The sequence below is a fragment of the Empidonax traillii genome, unplaced genomic scaffold (genome assembly GCF_003031625.1).
Source record: "Empidonax traillii isolate 1590-97213 ecotype Southwest subspecies unplaced genomic scaffold, ASM303162v1 scaffold133:size1091145, whole genome shotgun sequence".
NCBI lineage: Eukaryota > Metazoa > Chordata > Aves > Passeriformes > Tyrannidae > Empidonax > Empidonax traillii.
In genome coordinates, this window is record NW_020955326.1 from 678,061 (window position 1) to 692,058 (window position 13,998).

General features: G+C 36.0%; 1 protein-coding gene across 7 annotated transcripts in view; it reads right to left on the reverse strand.

Annotated features, from left to right (window-relative positions):
* Positions 1-13,998, reverse strand: part of NFIB (nuclear factor I B) — a 161,858-nt gene that overhangs the window by 42,637 nt on the left and 105,223 nt on the right. For all 7 annotated transcript variants that reach the window (XM_027883731.1, XM_027883730.1, XM_027883735.1 and 4 more), the window contains exons 4-6: positions 13,040-13,108; positions 10,791-10,911; positions 8,915-9,033 (exon numbers count right to left, since the gene is read on the reverse strand). In XM_027883731.1, coding sequence (XP_027739532.1) covers positions 8,915-9,033; positions 10,791-10,911; positions 13,040-13,108 — 309 coding nt within the window. The remainder of the gene's footprint in view (positions 1-8,914; positions 9,034-10,790; positions 10,912-13,039; positions 13,109-13,998) is intronic.

Genomic DNA, 13,998 nt, shown 5'->3' on the forward strand with positions numbered 1-13,998 from the left:
GCATGCTTTTTGTTGGTGTTTGTGATTAACTGTATAAAGTTGGACAACCAAAATTCTCCATTACATTACTGATTATTATCCTACTTTTTAGGGACACAAAGCTAAATAACTCAGTATAGCTCCTGTTAAAATTATATGCACAAGCTTTTGAAAAGTATAATTCTAGTGCATGGTTGTTTAAGTTAGGGTAATTGGGAAACCTTCATACATGTTTCCTAAAATTAACTTTTTTCAGTTTTAATAAAAGGGTTTTTATAAAACAGGGAATGAGGAAAGCTATGATGGTCAGATTAAAGCATTAATATTGTATATGTGTGCATCCAAACCATCCACATCCCAAAGTAATTTCAAAAAACATTCAACAGCACATAAAGACCTAACCCAGTAACAGTTGTTTAACCACATCATATGACATGTAAGTAATTAACTACCATAGTGAAGAAACTACTCCCTTTTAAATTTATATCTATTCCCACTAAGATTAGGCTGAAACTATGGCATGCTGTTCTGCAAGAACTTTGGGCAGCAATTCTTAGTTGCCATCCTTCAACCTCAGCTTGTCACTCCTCACCAGAAAGCAACAGTAAACGTCCCAGAAAAGGTTTATAATCAGCACGACTATGCCAGCATTGATTGTTGGCATAAAGCTGGCCAGCCTGCCTCACCTATACTCAGCATCAGCTCATACCAGAAACGCTGTCCAGCTGCGAGAGCCCCAAGATGTTGGTGCCACTATGGAGACCATGGGGATCTGGGGCGTTGCTGTTGAAAAAAGGTGAGAACGTCTCCGTCACCTCCACAGAGACCCACAGGGACCAGCCACAGGGTGCCAGACTTCACCTCTGTAGCTTCTGCTGTCTCACATCTTCAGTTCAGACTCAGCTTATTCAACCACTTCTGTACCAACACAGACCCTCAGACGTCTTATGGGAAGTACTTAGGAGTAATATAGAGCTCAGTGGGCTGCCCAGCTGTTGAACATGGAGCATGTGCTGCAAGTAACGAGGCTGATTTTGGAATCACAGGTAAAAAGCATCAGGTCAAAAATACAGCATTGCTGTAATGAATATATATACCATCACTAACAAAGTCACTAGAACTCTGCACTGCCATAAAAACCTTAAAGCAGGTACAGTGTACTTTAGGTACTTGGCTACTTTTTTATTGAACTTTACACTTCAGAAACAGACTGGGCCATTTTATCATCTATGAATCATTATTAAGAGATTTGATTCCAGCAGATAGCTGTGACAGAAGAGCATTCTGGGAGACTGAGAAAATCTTATTAAAAAACCAAACAAATTATAAAGACTTTCGAGTACATTTCAGTCGTTTATTAAATTATCCTACAGAAAGTCATCCAAACTTCAAGGAAAAATGTACAGCTAGGACATCTAATTAATGCTGAGACTCCAAGGACCTTGGCTAGAAAATAAAATCAATATTGTAGCCATAACTGCAAAAGTCAGAAAAGTACTCCCAGTTTCTAATGCAATAGGATTAAAGGGGCATTTGAGATAAAATCATGTAAAGGAATGGTCTCGAATGGAGATAAAATCATTAACTCACACTTAAATAAACTACTTCTATCAAGCTTGATACAGAAAGCAGTAAAAAAGAGGACCTTATCAAATATATCTATGTATAGAGCACAGAAAGAATTTATGAATGAAGACAAAAAGAAGAGAGGTGCCCAAAAGAGTTCCAATATGTGGGCTAAATTCACTTTTTTCATCTTTATGCATGTAACATAACTGAAAAAAAGTTCAGTGACTCAGGAGGTACTAGATACCTGTTCTTTTCATAAGCGAAGATATTCTGCACCACATCACTTAAATCATACAGGATAATACATACCCTACAAGGTCTACTACAAGTTTATCAGTTCCAAAAATATTAATGAAATCTCTTATTCAGCAACGTTGGGATAAGAAAATTATGCATAATAGTTTTTGGGCCAAATCTTTCCTTAAGACACGCATTTTGTCACTAATTTCAATTAAAGGACATCTAGAGTCACCATCAAGGTAACAGAATGTTTCCTCAGTATAGAGTCCATCACAGAATAAGTGCTATGTATAGAAGAAAAATATGCTTTTGCACTTACATCTTTCACTGATCTATATGGGAGATCTTGAGTGTATTTGACTCATTAATCATGCATAGAAAGCATTAATTAATAGGCCTTTCCACAATATGTTTGTCAGAACAAAAGACAAAGAACCTGTAATGAGATTTTTTACAGTGACTTTATTGAGCAAATAACAGCCATTTCCAATAATGTAAAAAAAAAAGCAAAGCTTTTCTTTTTGTTTCCTACTGTATCTCCTACTCCTATATTTGTCTTTCTGTCTCTGTTTCTAAACATTTTGTTACTCCTCATTCATTTAGAAACTGAAGTGTTCATGGGCTGAAGGAAAAGCCAGGTGTCTGCTCTGCCTAGAATAAAAAATTCCTCATCTACTACTCTGAATATTTGAAGATATTAATGAACAGGTTGCAAATTGATCTAAAGTTACTCTAAACACAGAAAAAAACTAAAATCTCTGTTGCTTTATTTTTTGGAGAGAGTGTAAACTTAACATAATTCCTCTTAGTAATGGAGGATGTAAATTTTCTTGACGTACAAGTACCTTCGCTCATTTTGAGATAACATTTGGACTATCTTGTTCATGGATTGTAATTTTCTCTTTCTCTGTATTTTGATTAAATAAGCATTTGAAAGCTCCTTCATCCATTTTTCTATACTTAGTGTCTTTCAAACTTTAAGAATAAGAAATCTTTTCATCTTCATAAAAATAATATTTTACTTATTTTACGTACCAGAGGCTGTTCTTGCAAAATTGCCCCTATGGAAATAAAAGGCAAAGCAATTCCCTATTGGCTTTAGATCTGTTTTAATTATCACAGGAGAAATATGGATTTTTAACAAGTAGACACCATGTTCACTCAATGAAAACTACCAATGCCTTGTTCTGCAACCAGAAATAAAGAAAACCCAAATTGTCACCTCCCAAGTGAGACTTCCTTGCTAAAGCTGTTTGTTACTCTGATGACACTTTCAGCATCATAGCTGGCAACAAGCCAAGAGAAGCCATGGCTAAGAATTGTCTCTGGAAATACACATTGAGAAGTTACTCTTGGCAGACAGTCCATCCCACTTCATGGACATGAAGTTATGAAAACATCAACTGGCAGCATTTGACTACTGTGCTTATTAGCTAAAAACACTGATTCAGTGTGTCTATACTAGATACATTATACTAGTTAAAAACATAGAAAATTATATCTATTGAGATAGCTAGATAAAAATTGTGCGTATATGTGTATATATATTTCTTAAAGAGTATTTTGAAATAATAAAAACCCCAAAAGCATAAGTAACAATTTACTAACAAGATATAAATTCCTTTCAAACAAGTTTTGAAGTACAATGATTTTGAGAACTCAGACTGAGTCACAAACATAGAACTGCATTCATCAAGGTAAACCTTTGCAAGATGAATTAATCTGTTAAATGGAGTCTGTGTTTCTAAAGCATTAATCTTCAGACATAGCACCAGGAGCTGGAAAAAATCCCAAACCCTGTCCAACGCAGGATACCAAAAAGCCAAGGTAATCTGTTACTGTTCTCAACTCCTGGACCACATTAATGTCTTCCTCTTTTAGTTCCCTCACTTTGGAAATGAGAACATCCATCCTTGACTGTTGATGAGCAGAAGGCCTAAGAACGAAAGAGCCATTGGGAAGGACCTCAATGGAGAAGCAGCGTCCAGGTGATGGGAAGAAAGCAAAAGGGTACAAGTGTCCATAAGAGGGGTATCCAAAAAAGGGGATTGGGACCTGAGAAGTGGAGAGTCAAAGAAGCTGCTGGCCAAACAATCGGTGAGGATGATCCAGCTGTTTCACTATTAATGGTATGCTGGCATTTTGGCTCTTGACTGTTGGCAGAGGTGGGTGAGGTGTAAGAGAATTAACATGATGAAGAAATTGTAAAATTAAAATTCACTTCATTGTATATTGATATTTCTAGATATCAGACTACTACAGAAATCCACATGAATATCTCCATTTTTGTAATAGTGTGCATAGTTGATAACTCCTGTTTAATTTATTTCTGATGTACACATTATTGTAACACTAGAACAGTCAAACAGATCTCAAGGACAAATACTGAAATTGTCTGCAACTATGTTAATTAACTTTGTCAAGATAGCTTTCAGAAAGGAAGCTATATATGCATACACTCTGCTCCCCTCTTCTCATATTCCTGTTCCCTTAAGGAAACAGTCAAGGAAAAAGTATCTGATTTACTTACAAGTTAGTAAATCAAGATGTCCACCAACAGTTCTCAGGCTATTAGATCCTAAGTGCTCTTTATCTGCACACTACTGCACTAGTCACTAGGTTTTTATGCCTTTTTAATAACCTCCTCTTCCAAATTGTGAGGTGAATTGTTTTTTTTTAACTGCATAAAATTTCTAAATTCCTAAAAGCGTCAGCAATTTTGCTCATGCAGATAGTTATATCTATTTCACAAAGTCTTACTACTGCAGGAACTCATGATTTTGTTTAATATGGAAACCTGTAAAGAATTGAGTTAACAGTATCCCGGAAAAATGAAGACTGGAAGAGATCTACAGCAAGTTATTTTTTAGATATAGAATATATTTTCTACTGATAGAAGTGTTAAGGCATGATTCAGACATTTTTGAAGTTATTAAGACATCCAGTTGGAAGAAACAAAGCAAACTACAGACTCTTCCCACAGTAACTGTACAGTTGTATGGAAAAAAAATTTGCAATTTTTTTCACTTGTTTTTGAAACTGTTACATATACCCTCATGGTTGCATATTTTTTTAAAATAGTCACAAACTTTTTTGCAAGCCAATGAAGTAAACCCCTGGGACAGTATCATGGCATCATAGGATTTTCTTTTCTTCCATAAAGATTTATAGCCTGACTTAAATAAATACAAATAAAAAAATATTTTTTAATGGTAATTTTGGTTAATAAGAGAAGGGTTTATATTTTTATATCAGATCAGTGATGTGATTCTTTGTGGATTGTATTTAACCAAGTTTATGCCATCTCTAAAGTTACTATTTTTCAAGTAAGCTTTCTTATTTCTTCCCAGAATTACATCCTCAAACAGCCAGCTCCCTGAAAATAGACTATAAAGCACAACATCTGGAAATCTTATCAAAATATTTTTGGCAGCAGTATAACAGGAAGACAGTTAACAGCAAAAGGGCAAAATCTGGAGTTTTGCAACTGAAAGCAGAGTCTGGTATGGGCAAGATTTTGCTGTAACTGAGGTAGATTTATTTTTCTTAGTTTCACAAATGCAACATCCTGGCTATACTACAATTACATTTGTAGTTATTTTCCTACCCCTCATGATGCATGCTTGCACAGAGAAGCTATAGAAGCTATGGAGATTACAGCAGAATCACTCCTCTCCTAATGCCTACTCACCTACTAAACTAATGGTATTTGTTTTTGAAAACAATGAAAGGTTGATCTAACTTGTCCCAGTCCACTGCAAATTTTCATCTGTCCTCTTTTTAATCTCATTTTCTCCCATTAATTTTTCTCCCATTTTCTCTATAGAAATTGTAAGATATCCCTTACACACCTATGAAACTCCTATGTTATTCCAATATGTTTCAGCTGGCATTGTTTTATTGTGTTTATTTCCAGTTCCAAACTACCAATGTCATGACATTTAAGAGAGTTAAAGATAAGAAAAGCCTGCATAATAGAAGAGTCCTTCAAAGTTATGTAACTGCAAGTTCTATGAAAATACATTACACTTAGTTATGGAGATGAAGAAACTAGATCTATCTAAGCTCAGAAGTTAGACTCCTCTCTCTCTCACTCACAGCTTAGACGATGAAACTAAAATCAATAACACTGCATCTTAGTATTGATTCCATTTCTCATTTTATTTCTGTTAGAAAAGTTAAAATTCCATCAGAGTGATAGACAAACTATCTACCCATAAAAATTATAAGTCTGTATAGTCATATTTGTAGGTACTGTAGAAATATTCACATTTCTGATGCTGATGACCTTTGGACACTGCCTGAAAATGCAGTACCTGTTGTGAGCATATAAGTGTTCCCTTCCCTCTTGACACTGGATGAACACAAATGTGAGCCCAAATGGCTTGTCTCTTTTTAATTTACCCCATACTTCATAAGGCATGTGGATATCCATAGGAGAGAGGGAAGTAATACCAGTGAGATCTCTGGCGTAGAAACCACCTCCAAACTTTTATTGCTATTATCATTGTGTTTGCAGTCATAAGGAAACAGAAAACCAAGTTTTCATTAACACCATATCATGGTAAGACCTCTGTGTCCAAAGGGAGCTTTATACAGATACATGTTAGTATGAATCACAGAATCATCATAGAATATCCTCATCTGGAAAAGATCATCAAAGTCCAGCTCCTGGCCCTGCACAGGACAGCCCCAAGAAGTACACCCTGTGCATTGTCCAAACACTTCTTAAACTCTGTCAGACTCAGTGCCATGACCACTTCTCTGGGGAGTCTGTTCCACTACCCAATCACCTTCAGGGTGAAAAACTTTTTTCTAATATCCAGCCTGAATCTCTCCTGGCACAGCTTCATGCCATTCTCTCAGGTCCTTCTGCTGGTCACTAGAGAGGAGAAATCAGTGCCATGAAGATAAAAGCAAGCATGTTACAAACTAGCAGCAGAACAAATATGCCAGGAGCTGCCGCACACCCCTTCCCAGTGAGGCCAGGCATCAAGGACAGGCATTGCAGTTACTACCTTACAGAGTTTTTGCAAAAGCAGAATAACCTCTGAAAGTGATTGGAGCCAAACATAACCATTTAGGGGCACAAGGCTTATGTTTCCCTTGTACAATAGTTTTCACACTGGACAGTGGCATATCTGTGCCTTTGCAGGAATGGAAGAACATCTTAAGAACAGAAAAAAGCAAAATTATTTATAGTGTCTCAAAGACAGCCTCTCTGCCAAGGATCCAGTAAAATTTCACTAGGTGCAGTAGTGCTGGAAGACACAATATTCAGGGAGGGATGTAAACTCCAGGAAGCAAAATACATTGATTTCAGTCTACCTCCTTTATTCGCTTTTCCTCATATTGAAGTTCCCTAGCTTATAAAACATACAAACCTAAAGGTTGTTTCAATCCAGAAGTCTAGCTACCCTGTGGCACAGAAATTAGGTAAAGGTTCATTGTAAACACACTCAAGCAGTCTGAATTTAAACATTATTCACTACTGATAACTGTAACATGAAGAAAGCTGGTAGAACTGAACAAATCCGGGGTTCATGGAACATGGTGCTTTGCAAGCAGATTCAAGACCTAAAATGTAACTGAGATACTTGAGAACTATAGAGATAATTCACGAAAGGCTCTGTCAGCAGGACTTCTGCTCAGATGTCAGTACAGCTCTGTATTTGTCAGAAACCCCTACAGCTCTCTTAGGAGCACAAAAGGACTTAACTTGAAAACTGGAGACCAGTTTAGAGAGAAACGATGGGCTGTTTTCACAGCTACAACAATAATTTATCTAAAAAATACAAAATTTATTTGAGGTACAATCTGATCTTTCATGAAAAATTTATTTAAGTTTCCTGGCAAAACAGGCAGGAAAACATTTTGCATAAAGAGGAAGATTCTGGTTGTCAGAAGTCCTATTTTCTGTTCTCAAGTTTGGTTAGGCAAAGCCGTGGGTAAGATTTTTTTGTAAAGATTCAAAAGTGAACCCTGCAAACAGCTAAAAATAAGACAATACCTAAATCTCCATGAGAAATAGCAAGTATAGAAGAAATTATGAAGAAAAAGACTAGTAAACTAATGTGAAAATAAAAGGCATCTAAATTAAACACCAATCACATGCTATCTTGTACAGGGAAATGAAAGAAAAAACTTAGCAGGAAAAAAGAAAGGCAAAAGAAAGCCTTAAAACATAAAAATTATATAAGACCAAAGGGTCAGTCAGTTGTTGAAGAATGGAGAGCAATGATGAACAGTGGATATGGAAAAGAAGGGTAAACAAAAGATCAGCAAGGGAAGCAATGTCTTCTCTATTTCACCTTTACATTCTGTGCTGCACATTTCACAAACTCTCCAGATAGCTGCAGCACCATGGATCAGCCACAGGATCCATTAACAAACAGTATTCAAATATAAGACTTTAAATACCTTTCACATCACAAAAGGGTAGGGAAAAGACTACAGTGGCATCTAGGTTTATAAAGCATCAAAATAACATAAGGGAAATTGTGACAAATAATTTCACTGTTTTGACAGACATAACTTTTTTCTCCACACAAACATGTTTGTTATTTTCAATAACCCAGAACACAACACTTACCAACACACCCTTTAGCATGTGGATATAGTCCCACTGAGCTACATGTGAGCTTTTCAGAAATAACCTACTGGACCTATTCTAAATCACGTGGTGTGGACTAAATGCACGTATAGGGGTCTGCTATGGCATAACAGAAACTGCATAATCTAGTGTTGACTAAACCATAATGTCTAGACATTTTTTCCTTGAAAGCACTGTACTCAAAATTCTTCTGGGATGATCACAGCATATCAAGTATCAATTCTGCTGGGATGATACAAGCATATCACAATATCAAGTGCCTCACTTGCCACCTATCTTCTCAAATAGTAAGTCTATCACCAGATGGAGAAATTATTACACAGCTGTTTATACAATATCTTGTTGATTGTTAGTTTAGACTGCATTTACAAAACCAGCAAATAAATACTCTAGATGGAAAAAATAATATTATTCTTAAAAGCCATCATTTTATTGCAGGAATGGAAAGGGAGATGCAACAACTCCTTGTACATTTGAATATACTTCAAGGCAAAATAATCCCCTGTAACTCACCTTGATCTCTTTCATGCCATGTCCGACTCCCTGCAGCTGGTGAATTTGGAGAAGGATAGAAGTCTCCTGTTGGGCTTGGCTCCATATTTTCATCTATGGAGATAGTTTTGGGTCTTTTGCTGTTGAAGAATTGTGGAATTCGGCAGTGAATATGTTAATCAGCTAGTAGTGGTATATAAACTGTTTGGATTGCAACAAATATTTCAATAGAGAGTAATTCAGGCTTGCAAAGGAAAAAAATGGATATTAGAGTCTACATTAACTTGCACAGGTGGTGTTACTTAGTAATATGTAATGCAGGTATGTGCTTGAATTTTTCACCTGACTTAATATTTCAGAGACGGCAAGAATGTGAAACATAAAAGTCTACCAGCACTTCACTGAACAACCTAGAAACCAACTGCTGTAGCCTACCAAAGAAAGACTGTGTCATGAGGGTATTAAATATTATGCAGAAACTATGAAAGCAAAACAAATCACTAGAAAGTATTACTAACAAAGACAAGGTAGAAAAGGAACTTCTGTGGATGTGTTAATGAGAAAAAATTAGTTTACTGTATTTCATCAGGTTAAACTCCTAAGCTTTTCAGAGAGGTCTAGCCTGAAACAAACACTTTCCTCTTCTGACTAGTTTAATCAAAAACAACAAAAGGCCCATATTTCAAGTTACACCATATAAAATGAGGTAGAACATCAATACAGTGGAGGTAAGTCAAGGTTCTTCATAGCAATATATATAGAGCTGTTATATTGACTGCCAAAGAAAACTAGGATGAAGGTTTTAATGATATGTTGTTGTTATTGTCACTAATACCACTACTACAACACTGTGATAATTAATCCATCTATTCTAAATAATCCATATATTCTAATTAATCCAAGCACTTCTAAAATGTATGTGGTGCACTGCTAAACTTAAAATATGATGGAATGAAATAGGGGAACATGAGTAAAATAACTCAGAAGCACCAGGTGTTGGTGAAAGAATACCTCAGCCCCCTGACAGCCCTGTTTAAGCCTGTCCCACTGTGTAGACACTTCCTGACTCACTGGATTGCAGAAATGTGGGGCAATGACAGGTCCCACAGCATTTATGATTTCATGGTATATCAAACAATTTCATAAAACCATGGGGTCCCAAGAGGCCTGACAGACAGTATGTTATCTGGAAGCAGGAAGGAGACCACCGCAGGTCCCCTCCCTCTGTGGGCCCACTAGCCTCTCCTGAGGGAGGAAATGGAGTCTTTCTGAGAGACTAGAGAAGGCAGCATGTCGAACAAGGAAGAGGTGGGTCCCTCAGATTAAATTGCACCTGGAGCCTGTAACTATCTCACATGTTCCTCCTCGTTTCCACTCTGTTTGGAAATGATCCCTGAAGGAGTGAGGATGTTATGGATAAAGACACCTTGTCTTTACATACTCAGCTTCATGCCTTTTCCACAAGAAACCATAGCTGTCCTAACACATCTCTCAAGACAGAGGTCCAAGAGCGAGCTCCCAAAGAGAGCCTTTTTGTCTGCAACCACCCTGAGCCCTGCCAGCATGTTCCCAACTGCCAAACCTTCCTCCAGCTCAGCAGCATTTTTGCTATATGCATCTGTTCTCTTGGTAGGTGATTTAGCAAGCAAGTCAAACTCTGACAAAAGTTCTTACCATCTTCAATATCATAAGAAACAACAGGTAATTAATACAACACTCCAAATTACAAGACATATAACTTACATATCTGTACATAGATTGGGGTGACATAAATAAGTAGCTAACCTCACAAAATCAGAGGAAATTCATAAAATAGTTGGTTGTTGACAGTATTTGAGAACTGCTTTTCCTACACTATTAAACATGGTTCACATTAGCACTAACTTCAAGTTTTTACCTGCTTGGTGGAGAGGACAAAGACCTCTGTAGATTTACACCCGAATTCATATCGTGGTAATATGGCTGGCTTGGAAGCTCTCCAATTGGGAAGTTCACTCCAGTTCCCTGGGTTATGGGTGCTGAAAAACACACCATAACACGTCAAAGATAATTTTCTACCTTTTCATCCATCTTTTCATTTTTAACACTTGGACAAATATCAAGATGTTAGTGCATGTATCTAATTTTCTCCCTCCTGCAGAAACCAAGTACAGACAAGTTCTATCAGTGATGAATTATCTTCCTCAGAATCTAGAAATCCCTTAACAATTATGCAGGCATAATACGTTTGTTTTATAAGTGATAACATGGAATCACAAATATGAAAAAGATAACACAAACATCAAGCACTATAATGAATGATGCAGAGTTTATGAGGACAGCTAGCATTACTTATTAAAGAGCTGGGAAAAAAAAAGGAAATAACAAACTCAGGGATACAAAATATCCTTTTTCCTTAATGGTAACTCTTTTTTATTAATAATAGCCTTTTTGTTGAGAGCATGTTTTGCTGCTTTTTCTTTTACCCAATGCCACAGGTTCTGCTTTGCATATGTACACCTACACACAAACACATACACTCAGCACTATCTTCACCTCCTGTGTACCATACAGACTGGCAACTCAAGAATAAATTATATGTTACATATTGCGGTGTATTTACCTTTGTTCATTGTCTGTGCATTGTGCATTTTAACTACCTTTGGAACTTAAAAGAATAATTGCACGTTGTGTAACATATCTGTAGGTTTGTATTTTTCCTGACAGTTAAAGTACAAGTCTGTTGCGGCTTGACGTTAAACAAATGCATGGTAAGAAATCCCACAGAAACCACATGCTTTAAAGCTTATTATTAGAAGTATATCATGTATTACTGCGGCATAAGGCATGATTTCATAGTATAATTACAATATTGTTTCTTTTTTAATCTCAATAGCCTGCTACTTTAAAATGTTACTTAACCACCTGAAAAAAGAAAGCTGTAATTCACACATCCTCAGCCTCCTAAAACAACAAAACTGTATCTTCAGCAAGCACAGAAAAAACAGTATGCCTTAACACTGCAGGATGGCAATGCTCACTCTTTTGCTGAGGGACTTCAGATAATTTTAACTGTTGAATATTAATTTCTGACCACAGCAAATGAAATAACACATGCATTTGAATCCTTAGTAAGTTAAAGAAATTCTTCAAACATCCTGATCTGGCATGAATTAACACCTGTGCAAAATCCAGACAAACAGTTTTGGAAACTTGTGCCTCATTGGTTTTTCCTCACCTCACCAGAAAAGAGATTATTCTGGACCATTCAGTTTTTATAATGCTGAAATCATCACTGCTAACTATAAATTTCAACTATACTTCTTCTCCTCTTAATGAAGTCTTAGGAGAAATACTTTAGTAGTAAAGGGTGAAAAGAAACAATCAGAAAGCAATGTAAAATGAAAACGTGCATGGGTTTTATGCCATACTATGATAGCAAATTCTTAACTGTCAACAAAGCAGATCTAATTAATATTCTTTTTGGTGTTTTGGTTTTTTTTTTCCTGCAATAGAAGCTCCACCTGTCCTTTTATATTTGTATTTTAGGGGGGGGGCGGTGTTAGTACATTCGTGTGTAATATTTTCTGATGCCAAAAAAACCCTGATGTAATTAGAAATTCAATTACAGCCAGTGCTATGACTAAAAGAAACACAAGATTTAATACACTAATTATCTTTTATATCCATGCTGCAATTTTTCTTTTAGAGCTACAAATTAAAAAACAAACTAAAAGAATAATCAGGCATTTTAGCAAAATCCAAGGATGTTTAGGGCAACCTTAAAAAGCTGAAAGTCTAACAGAAGTTTTGTTACATATGGTAATTTTATTGATATATCAGACCATTAAGGTGTGCAGAGGTAGATAGAAAAAATTGATTCAATCTTTAAATATCAAAGAAACAGAAGAATCATAGAATCATAGAATTAACTGGGTTGGAAGAGACCTCCGAGATCATCAAGACCAACCCTTAAGAAGACCTTATTTGTTTTATTACAAACACATGCAAGATGAACAGCAATACTGTGGACAAACATATCAAAATTGTGCCCGGTTATAGATATTTTCTATGCAACTTACATCTTGCAGAGAAAAAACTTTAAGGAAAAACCTTCACTTGATTATAGCAGGCTTTAGAAATGATTAAACACAAATGGTAACTTACTTCTTGACACCCTCACAAGTTCTGACACGTTGAATACACCAGATTTCACAAAACTGTCCTCAAGGTACACTGAAAAAGATCACAGTACCATAATCAGTATAATGAAAAGATTAATAAATAACTATAGGTAGGTTTATACACCAGCTAACAATGGTATCAACAGAGTCCCAGAACTATAATACACAGATCAAAGTACACTGAAAGCTAATCACAGAATCTAATGAGAGCTGAAATTCTGGCAAAGCTAATTTTTAAAATATATAAAGCAATTTTTAAAATGTATATGAAAATTCACAAGCAATGCAGTGAGTCCCTAGCTTACCATCCAAAAAATGTCTGAAAACTAGTTTCTTTTATTTTTATCTTCAGATTTTAAGTCAGCATTGAACTAAGACCTGTATCAGCTGGACTAAGCAATTTCACCATAGAGCAGTCCTGTCCTTGCATGTGTTTCTGCTAAATAGATTTTTACTTAACTCTTACCCTGCTCTTACCAAATCACCATCTCTGAGGCAGATGAAGTGTTTACTGTTATTTCCAGTAAAAACAGAACTGGGCAAAACAGCTGAGTTATTCAGTGGGTTTTTTACATATATTCTGAATTATATATCTAGAAACCTACATTTAAGAAAACATACATTATTGGTTTACCTTAGGATTACTTATTCTAAGATAAATGCATATGATACACTTGGCCTTCTGTGAAATTCAGGCTTAACTTGAAGCTCTGCAGTGAAACAGCAGATGATAATCAAAACTTATCTCAGTACCGTAACTAGATAACCTTATGAAAAGATAGCTACGAAAGAGTTTTCTGTGGAAGTCTCACATAAATAATCGTTGTAAAAACTGTATGACTGAATTTGAGATTACAGGCCATCACAGCCTTTATAGATAGTAATAACAACTATTTACCAATAAAAATATTTAGATCTATACTTGGTTTACATTGCTGCTTC